Here is a 21721-nt window from a genome sequence, read left to right on the forward strand (position 1 = left end):
ATAAATACACACATGCACACATACTACATACACACATATGTATTCAAGGTCTGTCCAGATGGCATCTGACCAGGTAATATGAAAAAGAGACATTTATTGAAAAAGACACAAGAAACATTGTACATAGGACAATGATGCCTAAGTCCCCTTCAAAGTAGGCATACTGGGACCTCACACAGTTCTCCCCATTGCCATCAGCTGCCCATTGTATCTTTCTGAATCTCATCGAGGGCCTGAAATCTCTTCCCTCTCAAAGGTGATTTTGGTTTGGGGAAAACCCAGAAGTCGTAGGGAGCCAAATCTAGGCTGTAAGGGGGCTTAGTCACATGGGTGACTTAATATTTCACAAAAAAATGCTGCCTGAGACACGATGCACGAGTGGGTTTGTTGTCGTGATGAAGCTGCCAATCACTGCCCACAGCTGTGGCCTTCTGAATCATCTGAATAGTGTCCAGGGAGGGATGTTCAGCTTAACACAAAATGTGATGCAGATTCATTGCTCTACTCACTCAGTCATTTGGAATGCGACAGCCATACATGCTCACTCAAGGGCATCTGCCACCCCCACTGACTAGAAGGGCAAAGTCAACATTGTTCACACGTGGGCATTCCCACTCTCCTTGGCTGCCAGGTTACATCGGTGCCACACAAATCGTTCTTGTTATATTGACAAAGGCTGATCTTTTTCCAGATAGATCATTATTTTATATATGTATATATTATATATGTATCTTATATCAGTTATGTTAGGGGACTTGTTACCCTTTGATACATATATAATTATCCTATATAAAAGGACTGTGAATTCCATTACTTGTATTTTTGTTCATTGAAGCAAGTAGAAAAAACGATATTATTCTGATAATGCAGGCTACTTCAGTTTCTCAGGACAGAGACAGGATCTGTGTGGATGAGCTGGTTTCAAAGCATGGCCCACGCGGTTCTCAGGCCTGCTGATCAGAGCGTGGGTTTGATAAGGTTTTGTTTGGTCCTCCTCTCCTCATGTCCCCACATCACCTGTTAGCTCCCTTTCGGGGAAACCCCTGGTCCACCGTTAAAAGCTGAACGCCAACACCTGCTAGAAATCTTCAATGTGCATTGTTCTGAGGTGAAAGAGGTTGAATAAACACAGCCACTACTATAAACACACAGTGAGATGATGGGATTAGCCAAATATTCTTGATTTTATATAAATTATCTCTGTTAACTTTGTAGAGAAGGATAGGCATGACGAGAGGATGGCAGTGACTATCTCTTTATTTGGTGATTAAAAATATTTAGAAACCAGCTCTAATTTATCATACTGAACTAAAGCAAAATGTTGCCCAGGGTCTGCTACTTTTAATTTATTCTCCTGGAAAATCTCTTGTGTAAGTAAAACCAATGCACTTAACAACATGAGTTTTTAAATATTTTATGATGCCTTGATTGGAAAATGCCTAGTTTGGTTGAGCTGGCATGAAAAAACAAAGCAAATTTCACTGACAATTGAGACTAATGTTCAATGCAATTGATTAGAAAAATGGAAGGTGTGTCCTTGCCTCTGATGAAGGGCTCCCAATTTTCTGCACAAAATTTTTTGCAATTAGAATTTCACAATGAAAAAAATTACATTTAAAAACTCAGCATCCTTCTTTCCATGGCTTTGTTTCCTTGGTCTCTTGGTGCACAACATACGTGTAACCATTGTTATTACATGATCTAGCTGACCATGGATACATTGATAGCATTTCAAAGCAAACTGCATATAACATAAGGCTGGTGGGGGGAGGAATACTTACTTTTGTTTTCTTTTAAGTTTAGAAAAAGCAATGAAAGGACAGAACATACCTTTTCATGTTTATTCGCCACATAAATCACTAGAGGTGACTGGTTAACACAGAGTGATAATGCACTAATTATAACATTGAGTATTTGGTGGGGAAGAACTTTGGGAATATGGGGACTTTTCTGGCAGGTTTTAGTCTCTTTCCTCTTGGAAATGATGCTAAAAGCATGACCCGGGTGGGACAGGAGTGTCAGCCTAAAGGACCAGGAGCTGAAGTGCAGAATCCTGAGGAGCAGCTGGGCCTCACAAGTTCCCTGGTTTGGAGGAAAGGCTGACTAAAGGAAAAACAAGCTTTTATTTTTTAAGGCTGCCACAAAGGATTATGCACCACAGCATAGGTCCTAACAAGCTAATTTTTCAATAAATGGTACTTGGAACCAAATATAATTGCTTGTGCTTGGCCATCATTTTATGTTCAAAAGCAATCATGTCATATGATTCAAGTAACTCATCTTCAATTGGAAAATACTTACCATAAAGCCCAAGCACAGATTTGGGGTCCATACAAGTTCATAATGATTTATATGTCAAATCTGTAATCTTTACTGGTTTTGCTTAAAGGAAGGGGCAATTTGAACATTTTTCTTCTAGTTCCGGCCAAGTTCGTTTGGATAAGATCGAAAACCACTCCAGAAGCCCCCACCCCTGCCCTGCCCTGAAGATTCTAAACGTTGTCCACTCGGGAAGGTTTCTGCCATTCAAAACCCTGCTTTGAAAGGGCAGTTAGGCTCCTAGAACGACAAAAATCCTGGAAACACCGACAGAGGTCCATCTACTTATTTTTCAGTGACTGTTCCGTTGTCTTAAACAGACACGAAACACACTCCTTGTTCCAAATGCAGCCACCACTGCTCATCATTCCCATTGTTGATTACCTGTCACTTTCACCTCAGTTATGTGGTTTTCAGCAAAGAACAAATGTGTTTTTCAGTGATTGAGAAGGCCTTGAAAGACAACAAAGAAATAGGGACAGAAAGTTATTATTAACAAGTCCCAAGGTTTCATTTTTAAATATATCACCAAGCGCATCATAATCATTTTGTCTGCATGTTTTGGAGCAGCCGTGTGAGCATGCTTTGGGACTTTGCAATTCAAGGGATGGGACCCTCTAGACATCGAAAGAGCACGGAACTGAGACGCCCTGAACAAGGTATCTCCCGCATTCTTATTTCACTCGTCTGTAAGAATTGGATTATCTATAATGCCTTGCCTACTTCCACAGTTATGGTAATGAAATTAATGAATCACTAGATGAAAATGATCTACAAACTTTAAAGCATCAAATACAAATGAAGCTATTTAGAAAATAAGTAAAAGTGAAAGGTATTTCAAAGAAAAAAGGAATATTCTAAAATTCAGGTAAAGACCATTCTTGAATGAAAACTTTCAATATGCACTCTAGGTGCAGGGAATATCAGCCAAGACAGATTGACGCAGGGGTTTGGTTTATTGTGACACTTCCTCACATTGGAAGTGACCATGCCTTTCATCTGGTGGCAGTGGGGGAGCAGAAGCAGAAGGCATTGCCTGCTGGCCAGGTGGACTGCAGCCAGGACCACTCAGCCTTGAGTTTCAGCTGCACCCGCATCCAGGCTGCCTCGTACCACAGGTCACATTGAAACCTTGAGACCAGTTCACTCTGGTCTGACACACTTCTCCATCTTCTTGGCCACCTTCCGAAACCCGGGCTCCTCTGCATGTCCATTCTCTCCCCTGCTCTCACCTGCAGTTCCTTCTTGGCTTCCTCACCTGCACTGTCCATCTCCGCTGCTCCTCTTCTGTGCAACGTTTCCCATCTACCCTCACGGGCCTTTACCAAAGCCAATTCACCTACTTCTTAATTCCAATCGTAGAAGACCCCCAGCCTCTTTGCCTTTCTGAAGCCTGGCCCTCCTGGCATAGTCCCAACAGTCCTCGTGGAGGCTGCTAATTTTGCTACAATACAGGGGAAGAGAGGTGATCAGCATCATTCTCAAGTTTTTAAATAAATTTCCACTCGATTTCTCTGGTCAGCACCAGGACTCTCAATGGGAGGTCAGTGTCCACAGCAGTACTTTCTCCTTCTACCATCATCTCCGCACCCCCCCACCCCCTCCTCCCACCGCTCACTCCTGAAATCATGGCGATTTCTCTCTTGGCATGGACGTCTCTTTCTCCACCCAGTCCCGGCACTGTTTGGCATGTCTTCAATGTCAATATTCGTAATCCTAGACTCACAGCGCATCTGGGGATTCCCTTCTCTCCACTTTGGCATCGGGTAAATGCTAGAAACTGTCACTGCCCAGAACTCACCCCACCCTTCTGAAGTAAGTCTCCTCCTCCCTGACTACGTCTTCCTCCCCTTTCAGCCCTGAGGTGGCTGACATATCCCGCTGTCCTGGCCTCCCGCCTCACAGAGCCTGCTAGCTGCTGGAGCCCTCCACTCCTTCAGATTTTTCAGCCCCTTACTACCATCACTTCCTACCCTACGCAGCTAATTCTCGTCTTCAGCACTTTCTTAATTTTTTTCCTGATACAGGTCTGTGTCCACCACCTGCTATTTCAGGTCCTAGTTCAAGAACATCTGCCCACCCTGGCTGGTTGGCTCAGTTGATGGCTCATGTGAGAGGCAACCAATCAATGTTTCTCTCACATGGATGTTTCTCTCTCTCTCTTCCTTCTCCTTTCTCTCTAAAATCAATAAACATATCCTCAGAGGAGGATTTAAAAAGGAAAAAAATAATTTAAAAAAGAATGATTTTCCACCAGAACACATTCTGAATAACCCAATGCAGTTCACAACATGTCTTTCATCTTCTGAATATTTGGGGATTTTATTAGAGTCAATCTGTGAGAACTAATCGCAGCCCTCCTTACATTTTGATAGTGCTCAATTCTATATGCAGGATAAACTTATTCTCCTTGATTCTCACTGGAGCTCTAGATGGGAGATGGGTGATTATATCACTCATCTTTGTTCCTTTTTTTTGTTAAGCACACACAGAAAAAGAGGCTCAAGGATGTTAAATGACTTGCTGAAGCTGCGTAGTTGGTAGAAAGCGGAACCTGAGTCGTCCAAAGCCTAAGCTGGTGCCCTTCTCTCGCTTTGTGCATCTTCACGGCATTTGGGGACAGCTTTTCAGCCTGTTTCCTTTGTTCTGTTACTTCCCAGACCCTGGGACTCTGGCGCTTGGCTTGGCTGCCTCTCAGGTCTCAGCCCCTGCCATCTCCTTGGAAATGTTAAATACCCGTGAGGGCTGTCCCATTCAACAACCAACATCCATATGTTTTTGACCCTTTTTATTCCAATAATCTTACAGCTTGACTAAACTTCACTCATTTCCATTGCAAAGCTGACACTGGATCATTACCCAGAAACGTCCCATGTACTTTGCAAAACCAGAATCGAATGATTATCCAGAAATGTTCTGTATGTCACTATGAAGTTAGATAACCCAGCATCTCGATTTTTGTCTCCACTGAGAATTCTCTAAGCTCTAGGCCTATATACAACTGCCCAGAGGGACACGTTTTCCTGGATATCTGGGAAGAAGCCCCAATCCAGCTCACCCTAAATAAACATGAGCCTCCCCTGAGGCTCATGGGGAGGCTTATACGTGGCAAAGTGGCCACTTCTAAGTACAGGGATTCTTTTGCTGAGAATCCTTCCCTAGATTCCTAAGAAAAAGACCAGAATTCTTCATCCACCTTCCAAGTTCCTACATGGTCTGGCCCTGCCTGCCTTCCTCACCTCCTTTACCACCAGTTCCAGCCACCTCCCCAGGTCCCACCTGTTTTGCTTTCTTAAATATTTATTGGGTTAACATTGGTTAATAGCATCACAGAAGTTTCAGGTGTACGGCTCATAGCACATCATCTGTATACTGCCTTGTGTGCACACCACCCCAAATCTAGTCCCCTTCCATCACCCCACCATGTATTTGACCCCATTCACCCTCTTTATCCTCTCCCCCCTCCTTCCCCTCTGATAACCACCATACTGTTGTCTGTATCTATGAGTTTGCATTTTTTAAAAATTTTATATCCCACATATGAGTCAAATACATGGTTCTTGTCCAGTTCTTTCTTACAGTAGCTAATTCTTGTCATCTTCCAGCTCAGGTCCAATGCATGTACTCAGGGGAGCCTTTGTGAACGACAGTCAGGCCTCCCTCCCTCCCTGATACGTGCCTTACAGCTCCCCGAACCATGCTGTTCATAGTCACTTAGTGCGTGACTCGACTCTCATTTGAAAATGTTCTTTTAAGACAAGAAACATAAATCATTCTATTCGTTATTATATTCCTAGATCCTCGCACAATTCTCATTTCGTGACAGATATTCACTGTCTATTTATGAATGAAACAATCAATAAATGAATGAAGAGTCTAACCACTGGATCTTCTCCTTTTTGGGGGGGGGGTCTGCCATGCCTATGCTGTCGACGCAGCCCTGCCCCCTTCCTCAGGAACCATTCTTCACCCATTCTCTTCCCTTTCTCCTCTTGCTTCAAACCCAGGTTCTCCACTGGCTTCTTCCCTGAAATACACCGCCAGGCTCAAGCCTCTCCCATCTGAAACACAGAACACATCCGCACACACACACACATACAACCACGCACACAAATCCCTCGACTGTATAGTCCTCCAGCGGGCTCCCTTTCCTTTCATGGACTAACTTGGGTGAATGTTCCCAGTTTATGCTTCTGGTTCTCCATCACTTTCTGCAAAATGGCAATGACTCTTGGACAGGGTTTCCAAGCTCTTCCACACGCAGGTGTCTCCCCCCTCCCCTGTTCCTGTCCCCTGGTGGCACCCAGCCCTCTGGAGCACTGTCCCAGTGGACCTCTCTCCTCCCTGAATTTCTTCCTGCTCCGCTTCCCTGCCCCTTTCTTTATTTTTTTCAATGTCATCATGTTAAATGTCTCCCATCTTGAAATGATAGATAACACTCTACCAGTCCCTCCAACTTCTGTCTTTTCTCTTTCTTTTTCACAATCAAACACTTTAGAAACATAACACTATCTTCATAAACTGTTTTTGCGTTCTCACCCCCCTACTTACTTCTCAATTCACTTAACCCACTCCCACCTGTTGGGAATAAGCTTCACTGAAGCTTATTCTTGCTTCCGTGTGTTGTCCCTTCTCATATCCTCACCCGTGCAGCTTCTTCATCTTGAACCTGGTCCTTTTCAATCCCAATGCCCACCCACATGGGACTGTCAAATAATCGCAGTGAAGTTGATTGGTAGAGAGACATTGCTTTATCCAGGTTGGTTTCAAATGCTGCCCTGGTCCAGTCAGCTGGGGTCAAGGCCTCAGTCTTCTTCTACCATCTGTAAAATGGTTTTTTTTTAAGATTATGGGCAGGGAAAGTATTTGAAATTAAGAGTCCAATAAAGCATCTTTTCCACCCTTTGGGTTTAATAGAGCCTGAAAGGTCTTCTTTCTACTTGGAAAATGCTAGAATCCAATAGAACAAAATCACCACCAAAATAAATCATTTTCTGTTTAGGCCCCGATGGGAAGGACGTTGTGCTAAGAACCAGCTTCTTCACATTTAAAACCACAATACATGTTTATCGCATAAGCACAGGGTGGCTGACCGTAGTTCTAAAAATATTTCCCACTAAACAGTGTACTGTCACCTGGGGAAAGCGTCACCACTGTGACTGTTTATTAACCAAACAACCCAAGTCATCCCTGTACACATATCATGTGAAGAAACTATGCTGAGTGCGAACAGGTTACAAGAACTAAGAGAAGTGGGGACCCCTCCTATAACTGTCCAGTCTTATGGGGAGACAAAGCTGCATCACTATGACACTGGGCGTGTGTGTTAGGGACACAGTGACTCGCTCAGATACCATGTGTAGCACAGATTCAGAGGGAGGAGAGCTGGGTTTTGTGTGTTGACAGTCAAAGGAGGTGACCGACAGGGCAATTTCACGGGGCCTTGACATACAGGACAGGTTTTAGTGCGGAAGCACATGACGGGGAGGGAACTCACCTGGTGCGGGGCCTGGGGAGGCACTCATCTGGCCCGCACAGAAGTGGGCCCCATTACAGACTGCACTCAGAGCCTGGTCCTGGAGTTCCTCGGGGTTGTGTGAGGGCCCCAACCGCAAAAGCTTCTGAGAAGGCGGGTTCTCGAGAAGGGAAAACGCTGACCTTTAGCACAAAGCCGCTCTCTGCGGGATAGCTGCCTGCACGGAGCCTGGCGCCCAAGCCCTATCGCTGAGCCGAGTCCGTGCAGACAGGATAGTGGATCCTGTGTGTGCTGTCCCGCATTGTCAGAGAGCTTGCAGCTTGGGCGCTGTCATCTAGGTGAGAGAGGGGCACAAAGGATCTGATGACAATCGGCGGCCAGGCTGGACGACTACAGGGAGCAGAGCAGGTACGGACCAATCCTTTTCTCTCTCTCTTTTCCAGCCTAGGGTCACAAGCTCCAACACACACACACACACACAGAGTAACAAAATCAGGGAGTAACCAGGCCCGTTCCAAGCTGCTGAGGCGTGTGACCTGGTTTTGGAGAGAGAGCAACAAGGCAGCTGTGCATCCACAGCAGTGATGTCATGAGAGTCTCTCAGCCCCTCTGTTAATTTGGGGGGGGTTGTTTTAGATGTAAACTTCACCCTTCTCCTTGCTCCCTTTGATCTCTTTCTCACTCATCTTTCTTGCTTCCACCAGACTTTTCTTCATTTCATTTCCACCCTTATCTCTTGGACCCCTGAGATGCATCTGGAGTAAGAGCAGGGCAGGGATCAGTTGGAAGGCTGGTGAAGCAACGAAGAAGAGGGCAGGGGAATCAGGAACATCACCCACAGGGGGCCGACAGGCTGTCACAGGCCTGCATGGGCAGGAGGACCCTAAGGGGAGTCACCTGGTGCTTGTTGCTCTACCACCAGACCTTGATCTGTGCTCCTCACAGGGTGGACACCTGCCACCGCAATAAGGGGACAGAGAAACTCTGGGGGGGTCCCTGACACCTGGGCACAATGACACAATGTGGGAGTCAGGGCTCAGGGCTGGAGTATCCTGGGCACCCTGGAATAAAAATCCAGCACTTTCCAGGGATATATCAGGGCACTTCTGTGCTCCACTTGCCTCACCTCTTTCCTCCCCTGACCTTGGACATGCTGCACCTGTAACATCGCAGACTCGGAAAGAGCCTTGAATGACACCAGGCCGAATGCTCTCCATTCTACTCTCCAATTTCTGATTACCTTCTGCCTGAACACTCATGGCCAGGAGCTCCCTGGTTCCAGAGGGAACTCATTCTAACGAGAGTCAAGTGGAAGAATGGGAACATTCTCTCTCGTCGCAATTTTTAACTCTTACACCCCCTCCCTTCTTCCCATCAGTCCTAGCTCTGCGCTCTGAAGATGGAAACAATAAACGCACATATTTCTTTCTCTGCTATCAGAGAGTCCTGTCGTGTTTCCTCAGACAAATGCTCGGAATACTCCTGGCCCTTCTCCAAGTTTCCAGTCCCATCACCAGCCAGGTGTATGTCCCCAGGGTACGTGTTGGGTCACTGAGGTCCCTTGTGCTGTGCCTCACCTGGATGGCTACTTCTTCAAAGGCCCTCATCCCAGGTATGGCCTGGACCATGATGGCTGGTGGGGGGGGGGCATCTTCGGCCCACCTTTAACGCCCGTGTCCCTGCCGTCAACCCAATGCCAATGGTAAAGAAACTGTGGTAAAACACACACAACACACAACCTACCATTGTAGCCATTTTCAAGTGTGCAGTTCAGTGGCACTAGGTACATTCACACTGGGGTGAAACCATCCCCACCCTCCGTCCTCCAAAACTGTTTCATCTCAAGAAACCGAAACTCTGTCCGCATTCAACACCCACTCCCTGCGCCCCTGCCCCAGCCCCCGGCAGCCACCCTCCATTCTCCTTTCTGCCTCTGTGAACACGACTACCCGAGGTGCCCAAGTAAGTGGGACCCCACAGTTTGTCCTTCTGTGATTGGTTTATTTCACTTAACAAATGTCTTCAACATTCATTCGTGCTGAAGCATGTGTCGGAATTTCCTTTGTCAGGCAGAAAAACACTTCATTGTAAGTATACCCGACACTTGGCTTACCCATTCACCCACTGATGGACCCCTGGGTGGCTTCCATCCCTTGGCTATTGTGACTCACGATGCTATGAACACGAGTGTGCAAATACCTCTCTGAGTCCCTGCTTTCAACCCTTCAGGGTATACACCCAAGAGAGGAATTGCAAACACTAACGTTTTGTTCTCGCTGCTGATTGACCGGGTTTTCCCACCCCTGTGTTTGTGAATTTCACTTTGTGAAATCCCAAGTGAGCCCCTCCCACTGAATGGTCATCTCTACACACTGTTCTCGTGTCTCGCCCTGTTCATTAGACCCGTTTCCTGGTGGTCATTTATGTCTAATTACCATACAGCACAACAGTGATCACTTACATCACCAGATCTGTGTCAGAATTACTGGCAAGGCTCTGTGCCAAGCACAAGGCTGGTTTCTCACAAAGCTCGGTCACCTGTCTCCAGATGATATCAATTAACAAGAACACGGATAGAGAGCAGCCCTGGCTTGGTACCACACTGCCTCCCCTCCCCAACCCTGGCCCCCCTCCTGTGAATCGCCTCGCTTTGCTCTGAGCTTTCTTCCACACTCCTGTTTTCTGAGAAATGCCCAGGACAGCCTCAGGACACTGGGTGGGGTGGCAGGGGTCTCAGCTCCGGCTCCTATGGTCCCCTGGAGGGGTCAGCCGTGTGGTACACAGTAATCACATAGGGTGAATGTTTCAATAGAAGAAAAAATCCTCATGTCGCTAAGATCGCTAACTGTCCGGAGCAATGGGCCGGGAAGGGAAGCGAGACAGCCCACTTCCTACGTGGTGGTTCCGTCAACCAGGACAGCCAGAGCTTTGGAAGTCTTTACCCCCCGCAGGCCACCCCACCTTGGATCTCCCACTGCGTAGGGAGACCCAGGTTCGTATGGGACCACTAGCAAGACTTTCCTAGCTTCTCTCTGCAGGGTAAGGGCCATACAGGAGTTTAGTTTGAAGTGTTGGGTTTTCCTGCCATAGCTGTACAATAATATGAAAGAGGCAAAGAGCAGTGAAACATGAGAGAGTAGCAAATTCTTTGTTAGAAAATATCTAACAATGAGTTTTAGAGTTCGGCATAGTCCAGATACATGCTGTTTCAGTATTTTTGCCGTGTATAATGAGCACTTTTTTTTGCCCAAATTTTTGAGGGAAAAATAAGGATGCGCATTATACATGGGTAGTGCCTGAAATACCTAGTATCTGTTCTTGTGTTTTGTAATTATGTTATATAAAATTTCTTGTACTGTGATATGTTCAAAAATAAATGCTAAAATTCCTTTGTAATACAAAAAAAAACAAGTATCTAAATACAAATGAGTAAAAAATTGAATTAAAATTTAAGACGAAATTTTTTTCCTGAAAGTTGGGGGCCAAAGTGTGGGTGCGCATTATACACGGCAAAATACAGTATCTATCACTGACTAAAACATCTCCCTCTAACCTCACAGCTGAAAACAACCACTGTCTTGCATCTCAGCACTCGAGTGAGGACCAGCCTCGAGACCCCTCTATCCCAGGGCATGGGCGGAGTTCCCTTGGTGGTGTTCAGCGGAAGAGTGAAGATGTCTGGGCCCTCAGTGGGGTGGTCCGAAGGCTGGCCCCCCTGGAACTGTCACCCGGCAGCTTCTCCAGCAGCACAGGTCACCATATTGGCTCAGGTTGTCGGCTCCCAGGGCCACGTGCACCAGTGAATGAGGTCGGAGGCTGCTGGCCTTCTAGGATCCAGCCTTGAAATCGCCGAGCGTCATTTCTGATGCACTCTGCTGGCTGAAACAGTCACAAGGCCAGAGCCCCAAGGGTGGTAGACACAAACGCCACCTTTTGATGAGAGGAGGGTCAAGGACTTTACAGCCAAGTTTTAAAGCTGCCCTATGTATGCATGTATATTTGAGTCATGGTGATAAAATCACATCCGTGTGTGCAGTTGTTAACCACACGTACCCCACAAACTTATTCAAAGGGCCCTGTGGTTAGGGAAGAGGAAGTAATCACGCTCCTTTGGGGCATCAGAGGTGTTGCGAGCAAGGTATGGCATTTAAGCCAGCCCTGAAGGATAGGCACACATCACAGAAGGAGATGGGACAGGGACCATCCAGAACGGATGAGCAAAGACAGTGAGGCAGACAAGAGCAGGAGAGGCACCTCGGGAGGCTCGAGAACCCCGAGGGTGCACTGCCTCTAGAGGAGAGGAGGGGGCCTCAGCGATGTGTCAAACTGACAAAGATCAGGAAGGCTGGGGTGGGAGGAGCAAGGGTTATAGAACACTTTGCAGAGCAGGACACCGTAGGATGATGGAGCCTTGAAGTGAGTTTGTAGGTAGAGAGCAAAGAGCCGGCAGAGAGGGAGGCGTCTGGGCTGTGGAAGGGCAGGGACTGGCTGAGGGGGGTCCTGGGGACCAAGGAGCAGGCGTGGCCAAGGGACAGGCAGGTCAGTGTGTTTCTCCTCAAGGGTAAGAGGGAAGGAAAGAACGAATTCATGATTCAGAGGCTTGGAGGGGCCGAAAAGTAAAGCGGAGGGACGGTTTCAACCTTCTAAGTAGAGGATAAGGTTATTTCCTAAAAGGGAAAAATCACTGATGGAAATTCCTACATATACACGAAATATGGGGCGTTTATTTTTACAACTCAGTGAAGTAGGCAGAAACCTAGGAGGTATACTAAATAATTCTATAATTCAATTTCACTTATTTTTTACTGTTTTTCCAGTGTATGATAATAATTATGTCCACTGTAGAAAATTTAAAAATATAAAAATGTACAAGAAATAAAAACCACCCATACACTCCGGTATGGCCCAAAACGACAGTTAGGAGCTGTTTTCTTTCTATGCATTGTGTCTATCAGGCAGGGACAGTTCTATCTTTAGCAAATTGGAGACTCTGTACATACAATTGTATATATTCTACAAAATACTAGAATATATTTTCTATAAAACATTCTATGGGCTTTGACAGTCTTCAAACACATCTTTACCAGCTATATGGTGTCCTCGCTGTAGAGATACCATAATTTATCACTCGCCTATTTTGGGGCATCTTAATTTTTTCTGATTCTTCATCATTTCACATATATATGCATGTGCATATATTTTATATGTGTAATATACATACATACTGTTTATGAAGGGTCTTGTCTGCAAATCTTTGCCTCTGCCTCTCTGATGGCTTTTTCTGAGGAAGCACCATGGAGTCACATAAACTCCTTGGTGACTCTTGACACACACAGTCCAGTCGCCTTTCCCAACAGGTGCACCAACTTCCACCGTCACCACAGGAGGGTGGCTCCCTGACCCCTCCTCACCTTAACAAGAAACAGCACTCGGTGAATCTCAGTTTCTCCTGGCAGTTGGCACCTTGGGCCCTTTTCTACTCTTCACGTTTTAAAGAATTGGAGCTCAGAAACAGTTTTGGAGCCCCCAAACTGAGGGGAGGTGGAAGGGTGGGAGGAGACTTCTGGTAAGAGGCCAAGGTGCCTGAGGCTGGTGCATCCCAGCTGGAACCACGCTGTTCAACCCTTGGGCCAGGGAGACAGATGGAAAAGTGCCCCTTCTCTCTCCGTGTGGCCATCGTGACTGGAGGTGAAGAAACAGGTGAGAGGGACAGCTGGAACCAGTGCTTGGACAGGCAGCGCAAAGCCCACAAGGGTGGCCAACAGTGTGTGTGCACACACACACTCTTACTGGCATGTACACAGACACACTCACACACAGACAATCACAGAGACATGCAATCACATGGAGACATCCTCACATATGCACACATGTGTGCATGCACACACATTCTCGTAGGCACACACATGGACATATTCTCAGACACACATGCATGTACACAAACACCCTCAGGTGCACCCATGCATGCACACAGTCACACACAAAAGCACACACTGACAGATTCACACATGGACACGTGCACAGGCTCTCAGTCTCACACGCGCATGCACACAGAGGCACTCTCTCAGACACGTGCACACACACTTGAGCACATATACACTCACAGGCACTCACACACAGAGAAATGTACTCAGACACACACTCCCACACACGCGCGTGTGCACACAGGCGCGCCCACAGACTCACACGCACACACTCGCAGACACACATGTACATTTCACAATCTCACATTCACACACGTGCACACACGCGCACACGCTCTGACACTCCGGTTCGGTTACTGAGCCCGGTGGCAGCAGGAGGAGCCCGCGGCTGGGCCGCCTGTCCAGCCCTGAGGTCCGGGCAAGTTTGCACACGGTCTCCAGGGACGCTCGGGTTACCTGAGCCAGCACCACGTCCGCGCCACATCATCGAGGCTTTGTTTGCCGAAGGAAGCAGGAAAGAAAAGAAGAAAACCACCGGGAACGAGCCAATCGCTGGCGGCAGGCGCGGGCTCCGAGGGCGGGGCCGAGACTGAGGGCGGGCGCGGGGGGCGGGAGCGCGAAGCCGCTCCGGGCGGCGTGCGGCGCGGCCCGGCTCTGGCTCGGGCTCCGGCGGCGGGAAGATGCTGCAGTCCCTGGCCGGCAGCTCGTGCGTGCGCCTGGTGGAGCGGCACCGCTCGGCCTGGTGCTTCGGTTTCCTGGTGCTCGGCTACCTGCTGTACCTGGTCTTCGGCGCCGTGGTCTTCTCGTCGGTGGAGCTGCCCTACGAGGACCTGCTGCGCCAGGAGCTGCGCAAGCTGAAGCGGCGCTTCCTGGAGGAGCACGAGTGCCTGTCGGAACCGCAGCTCGAGCAGTTCCTGGGCCGGGTGCTGGAGGCCAGCAACTACGGCGTGTCGGTGCTGAGCAACGCCTCCGGCAACTGGAACTGGGACTTCACCTCCGCGCTCTTCTTCGCCAGCACCGTGCTCTCCACCACCGGTAGGAGCTCGATGCCCCCCCCGCCGCCCCCTCGGCCCCTCAGATCCCCAGCCCCCGCCCCTCCGACCCGCTCACCCCCACCCAGGCCACCTTGGCCGGTCCAACTGCCGGCCACTCCCAAAGAGACACGCCAAGGGCGGGCTCCGTGGAGCCGGAAGCCGGTGAGGTGGCCTCAGAACGTGACTTGGCCGTTGCTGCCCGTAACTCTTGGAAAGTGGTCTCTTACTAAAGCCTCCGGCCTGGGTGGCTCTACGGGCTTCTTGGGCTGCGCCCTTTCTTCTGGGTCCCCTACACCCATCCGCTCCGGTTCGAATCTACACTGCCCTGGCCACGGAGCAGAGAGGCCCGGGGATGCTGGAAACTCCGGGTTCCGAGCGCGCGCACCTTCCGCCGGACCCATCCCGCAGGCCCATGCTGCAGAATCGAACCATGGCGAGTTCAAAGGTCACCTTCCGGAGGGCGCCTTCCCTTTCGAGCTCTTTCCTACCTTTGGGGCAGTTTGGGGGAACCGGGTGACATCACTGTGCTGCTCGCAGGTGACCTCTGAGCGCACAGGCCGATCCGGTTGCTTTTCAGAGTAGGAGAGAGAGCGAGGCGACGCCGTGCCCCTGGCAAAATGGGGCACCCTGATTCAGCAGTTTCTTCAACTTTAGGTGTGCAAGGCCACCCTTAAACTTGGGAGCGCACCTCCCTTGCGCTAGTCACCCCGTAAGACGTGCGTCCAGTGGAGGAGCGTCCGGGAGTGACCCAGGAGGCCCCCCCAGTCCCCCAGGCAGCGCGTCTGTGCTGCTAGACCCGGTGAAGGAAGGCTGGGTTTTGCCCGCGGCTAGGGGAGGCACCTGCCCCTGCGTGGAGGTTTGTAAATTGGTATGTGGACCCGGGAGGTGTCTCAAAGAACGTCCGGCGCAGCCCCGTCTCTGTGTGCAGGGCAGCAGATCCTCGGACAGTGCATCTCGGCTTGCACTGCTAGGTCGCTACCTGTGCAGTTCTGAAATCCGGGCCTTGCGATTTGCAGCCGCCAGCTCTTACCTCATCCCATCTGGCCCCCGCCCCGCTGGTGGATCAACACTGTTACTTAAGCTTTTCTTTCACCCTACTCCTTTCCACTTCCCAGGGCTTGTTTGTTTTTAATCACTTTAGGCTAAGTCCAACGGTTAGTTTTGGTAATTATTTGGTAAAGAGTGCTGTGCTCCAAAAGGCTTAGAGTGTGAATGACTAAACCCAAGTACGCTCACTCCGAATAAACAGAAGTCTAGCTTGTATTGTGATCCTTTTAAAACTGTGTTAAACATAGCCCTGAACAAGACAGACCTGTTACCTCACTTCTTAGCTTTCCCAATACAACTCTTGAGCTTTCTACCAGCCCCGCATCCCTGGCCTGTGCCTGGTCCTCAGGTCACTCAGGAGTCACCAGGCCTTTCCTTGGGGCATGTGCGTGTGCTAAATTGAGAATCATTCATTCTCTGCAGATGCGTTTCCCTGGGCTCCAGGAGGTCTCCACGGGGTCATGGTGGTGGGCAGACATTGTGAAGAATGATAACTTTCAGCACTCTGTAATTGGGACTTTAAAAGATGGAACAGGAATAAGAACAATGTTTTGGAAAAAAGTTCTCAGGTGGGATTTCCCATCGCTGGGCGGCTCCTGTGTAAGCTCAGCACCATACGCACCTCATTCGATGTCAAAAATACTGGTTTACATTTTGAAGAGATAATTATTTCCCAGACTTCCTTCTGTTCCCTTTTTAAAAATTGCAGCTCCTGTTTTAAAACAAGTGGGGATGGATGGCTTATTATTGGTATTCAGATTGCACCGTGGCTCCTAAGAAAGTCTGCATTCATGCAGAAACAAGAGTTCTTTCAGGAAGTCAGGGCTGGGGCACTTCAGGATAAACTGAATGCAAGGGTGCCTCTTGGTTTGTAAAATTAGCAAATCAATGAATTTTTGTCATTGATAGGCTAGTATTGAATTTGCTCATTCAAATAGAATTCTAACAGAATTTAGAATCTATCGTAAATCAACGTACTCTTCTTTTGGTTTTGTACTGACCTGCTACTGACAACATTGCGTGTTCCCTGTAGTATCTGAAACCCCAGAACAGCACCAGTTAACCCAAATGAAAGAGGTGCATTGGTTCATGCTTCTCTTTTGCGTAGGTACTGGACATGCTGTGTGTGTGTGTGTGTGTGTGTGTGTGTGTGTGTGTTTAGCATTTTTCGCTCAGTTGATGGCAAGTCACAGAGATCGTTGTCACCCGGCCAGTCAGTATAGTCAGCCTTGTCCGGAGTAGAAACAGTGGGCATTACAGAGGCGCTGTTCATGGTGGCCTTCCATGCTGCATATGAGAGCGTGAGTGCAGCAGGTCGGAGCTTCTCATCCCAGAGGGACAGGCCTCCTTTTTTTTCCGCTGGAAGGAACTGGGTAAAGTCCTCATAGTCTGTCTGGAGAAAGTCTTAGGTTGGTAATTCAGCAATGTTCTCGTCCTTCTCTGCTCTGCCAAAGAGGCTTAATTACTTCCAGCAAAAATGTAACATCTCTTCTTGGCTACAGCGTGGAAGAAAGCACAGCCCACTTCCACCTGCTCAGAGGAAAGCGTTGTATAAAAATAAAAGTCATGTGTGGCTGACCTTTCCCGTTTCCCCTTTATACTGGGATGTCTTTCAAGGACTAAGGAAATAATGTGTGACACTAGGAAGAATTTTTATTAAAATTGTCTTTAGTATCCGCATAAATTTTTGAGTGATCTCATTCATTCTTAAAAATGGTTTGTCATTTTCGTTTTCTGTCTCTTTGCTTCCTTACTCACCCCCCCTAAGCAAGGCTACATCGGATGATGGGTGATTGGTTAAAATACGTTTTTTGTATGCATATGAATGTAAAGCAGTCACTGCCTTTTGCTGCTTTGTAAATGTGGGGTCTGTGAGATAGCTCAGTCTCTATTTCTGTCACTCGGATACATGGTGCAGTCTTGTTCCTGTGTATGAAAAGACATTTTGAAACTCTTATTTCAGGTGCTCAGAACAGAACTTACTATAGTTTGTCTTACACTGGCTTTTGACTTAGGTAGGGAGCTCCCACTGCCTTGGAGAAGGCGGGAAGCAGTAATGAGGATGCTGCATCGATCCATCGTTTTCCAGTTGTTTCCTTTTTTTTTTTTTAAGATTCGATTTATTTTATTTTTAGACAGAGGGGACCAGAGGGAGAAAGAGAGGGAGAGAAACATCAATGTGTGGTTATCCCTTGCGCGCCCCCTACTGGGGACCTCGCTCGAAATTCAGGCATGTGCCCTGACTGGAATCGAACCAGCAACTCCTTGGTTCACAGGCCAGTGCTTAAGTCCACTGAGCCACACCAACCAGGGCTTCAGTTTTCATGAGACAAATCTGTCCTCACCAATAACAAGTATTTATTGAGCTTTTGACCAGAATGGGGCGCTCAGACGGGGCTCCTGGCCAAATTCAGCCTACCACCTGTGTTTGTGCAACCCAAGCTAAGAACGTTTTTTTTTTAGGATTTTATTTATTTATCTTTAGAGGGGAAGGGAAGGAGAGAAGGAGAGAAATATCAATGTATAGTTGCTTCTCATGAGTCCCTGCTGGGAACTGGCCTGCAACCCAGGCATGTGCCCTGACTGGGAATCGAACCGTGATCGTATGGTTCGCAGGCCCGCGCTCAATCCACTGAGCTACACCAGCCAGGGCGAGAATGGTTTTTATATTTTGCAATGGGTGAGGAAAATGTCAAAAGAAAAATAATATTTTCTATCACACTATATGTTATGAAAATCAAATTTGGGGGTCCATCGCGATATCCCCTGGTGTCTGCATGGCCACACGCATTTGCTTCGGATCATTCCTGGTTGTTCCCCAGCACAGTGGCCGAGCTGCATAGCTGTGACAGAGACCATGTGGCTGCAGATCCAAAAATACTGTCTCTCCCGCTCCGGAAGATGCTTACAGACCCTGCTTTGGAACAGTGTTTGCAAGGGGCCCTGAGAGGAGTGCTAATCAGGGCTTTATGTTCTTTGGGGAAACATTCTGTGAGGCCATTTAGCGTCTTAGACTTCTGGGCTTCTTTCTAGGTGCTGTGCACCATTTACATTGTGTGCTTCTTCCCACAACCGCTTCCAAAACACATAGTTGCTTTCCGTGGGACGTCACTAGTTCTGGGTCCGATTGATGGCACTGCCTTTTTTTCCCAATGGCGACGGAGCTAAACTTCACGTTGGTATCACCTTTTCTAACTACCACGCAGTAAATACCACATCTGGACCCAAACTGACAACAGGGAAAGAAATGTCACCCAAATCAGACAAGCAAACTCGATCAGCCAGAGAGAGACCTGATGTTCATGCTCTATTCTCTGCAAGCCTTTGGTCTCAACTTTATATTTAATTGTAACGAATTTAATGATCTGATTTCGACACCTCCTAGCAGGTTAAAGAAGGAAAGGGGCAGCCCTAGACAAATATAACGGGAAGATCATTAAAAAAAAACAGAGAAATAAAATATTTTAAGAGACAAGCATCTGCTGAACACTTCACTATGCCAGGCCCTGCTGACACATGGTTGTCACAAAGAACTAATGAGATGTGGACATCATTGTCCCCTCTCCTCAGACACTGGCTCTGAAGTTTAGATTGAGCCCTTCCCCACCTGGGTCCCTGAGGGGGACATGGTATGGATTTGGAATCCAGGTGTGCCGGAGCATTGCATGGTGACACAGTGCAGGGGCTAGTCGTGGGCTGAATTGTGTCTCCCCCAAATTCTTGTGTTGAAGTCCTCAAGTACTTCAGAACATAACTGGGAAGGGCTGGGCCATGTAACCAAGGCAAAACGACGAGGCCACTCTCTGTGAGCCCAGGAGAGAGGCTGCGGAAGAAATTGAACCTGTCCACACCTTGACCTTGGGCCTCCAGCCCGCAGAACTGCAAGGAAGTGAGTGTCTTCTGTTTCATTCACCCCATCTTGTGGCTCTTCGTTATGGCTTCCCTAGCAAATTCATGCAAAAGTACTTAGTGATTTATTTTAGTTGTATAAGCACAAATGAAAAACAAATACAGAAGCACAAGAAAGAGGACTCCCTCTCCAGGAAGTGGTCACTGAGCATTGGGTTCACCAGGTTACTGTTGCAGCCCTCGGGGACCTGGTTTTCCTGGACGTGTGTCAGTCTGGCGGGGGAGGGAGTGGGGATCGGAGGTACATTAAACACAATAACAAAGTGTGTTTAATAACAAAGTGAAACTTGAAGGGTGTGGTTTGGGGTTAATTGCTGAGACAGAGATGGGAGTGTGCATTCAGTGAGTAGGTGCCTGGGAGTGTAGAGTGGTCCTGGGCCGTGGTCTCTGACAAGGAGGTCCAAGCAGGCTTCTCTGAGAAGCTGGCCTTTGAGTGAGGAGCCAGAGGGAGGGAGCTGTGTTCTAGAGCAAAGTCCCTGTGTTAGGGATGCAGCTGAAAGCCACTGTGGCTGGAGCTGAGAAAGGGGGAACTCGAGGAGGTGAAGGGGAAGGAGAGGGAAGGGGTGGAGGATGGCCGCAGGCCACCCTGAGGCTCTCGGCTTTTCTCTGGGTGAGTGGGGAACACTGGGAAAGTCTGAGCGAAAGGCTGACACCATCTGACTGATCATTCTAATGGCTTCTTCACTCTGGCTGGCGTTGGAGGACAGCGGAGGCAGCAGAGGCCCTGAAAGGGGAGCTGGTACAACAGCCCAGACCAGGCCTGTTGGGGGCATAGAGCAGGGCAGTGGAGTAGGTCCTGACGTCAGATTTCAGGTACTCGGTGGCAGACCCAGTGGGATTGGATGTGAGGTGTGAGTAAAACAGTCGTCAAGAATGACCCCAGGGCCCTGACTGGGTATCTCAGTTGGTTAGAGCATGGTCCCAATATGCCAAGGTTGTGGGTTCCATCCCTGGTCAGGGCACATATAAGAATCAACCAATGGATGTCCCACATAAGTGGGACAACAAATCAATGTTTCTCTCTAAGGTCAATCAGTTAAAATAAAAACATTTAAAAAATGGCCCTCTGGTTTTGGCCTGAGGCCCTGACAGCACAGAGACAGGAAAGGCCGGGGAAGGTACAGGCTTTGGGTGCAGGGTCTCAAGTGAGCTGAGATCGTTGCCAGTTGAACTTGAGGTCCCTCCTGGGTGTCCGGAGTCTGCACAGGAGAGGCACTCACTCCCTGTGGTGCATGAGGGCCGTACTGACAGGGTACCATGCTTCCCTGATTTCCAGTGACCTCATGGGCCATTTGTATGACTGCCAGACCCCACGGTGGGGGACGGGGGGGACAGGGCCTGCACGCAGTGGGAGGAGACTGGGAGTCGGGAGTGGAGGGGGGGGAAGAGCTATTCCAGCGGAGAGTGTGAGGCCTCTGGGCCTGGCTGCCCCGTGGTGAACACGTTTAACAGGAGTTTCAACTGCTTCGACCTCCAGGCCAAGAAAGAGCGTCTAAACTGTAACACTATTTTCCGGTTGAATATTATGTAAGGCCCGCTGGAAAGCGGAGTGGGGGAGGGAGGAAGACGGGGTAGGAGGATCTGCCGCCTATGTTCTTAAATTTAACAATAGGAGATTTAGTATTTGATGCAGTTCAATAGAAAACGTACGTCGTATGTAGTCCAGAGACCAGCAATAAATAAAGACGTACAGTACATTTTCTAGGAGACGCACACATGAAAGCTACAGAACAGTCAGTCAATCTAGGTCATTTCTATTTCTAGGAAGTAAATAAGAAAAACGTGATTTCTCCCCCACAAGAATCTAAGCATTTTAGGAATCTCTGATCTTCAAATAAAGACCCAGTTTGTGACAGATGGGAGAATTATCACACGACTCTGAAAACAACCTCATTTTATTTCCATCTGTCTGTGCTTCAGTTTGCTGAATTGCCGTGAATTACAGACGATGCCATTTGAAATTGTTGCTCCTTGCCTGTCCTCGGTGATGGAAGCTTCCCTGCTCAAATGCT

General features: G+C 48.2%; 1 protein-coding gene and 1 long non-coding RNA gene across 2 annotated transcripts in view; one reads left to right on the forward strand and one right to left on the reverse strand.

The window, feature by feature from the left end:
- Nucleotides 1-6669: 6669 nt before the first annotated feature.
- LOC118980655 (uncharacterized) lies at nt 6670-14264 on the reverse strand. Its single transcript, XR_005065170.1, has 3 exons — nt 14176-14264; nt 7817-8129; nt 6670-7142 (listed from the first exon to the last, which is right to left on the reverse strand). It is a non-coding gene; the product is annotated as an uncharacterized LOC118980655 (long non-coding RNA).
- A 67-nt stretch (nt 14265-14331) lies between these two features.
- The window catches only part of KCNK1 (potassium two pore domain channel subfamily K member 1), a 38963-nt gene continuing 31573 nt past the window's right edge, over nt 14332-21721 (forward strand). The window contains exon 1 of the mRNA XM_037037315.1: nt 14332-14754. Coding sequence (XP_036893210.1) covers nt 14400-14754 — 355 coding nt within the window. The 5' untranslated portion in view covers nt 14332-14399. The remainder of the gene's footprint in view (nt 14755-21721) is intronic.

This window comes from Sturnira hondurensis, unplaced genomic scaffold (genome assembly GCF_014824575.4).
Source record: "Sturnira hondurensis isolate 20B ecotype Veracruz unplaced genomic scaffold, ASM1482457v3 Scaffold0022977, whole genome shotgun sequence".
Taxonomy (NCBI): Eukaryota; Metazoa; Chordata; class Mammalia; order Chiroptera; family Phyllostomidae; genus Sturnira; species Sturnira hondurensis.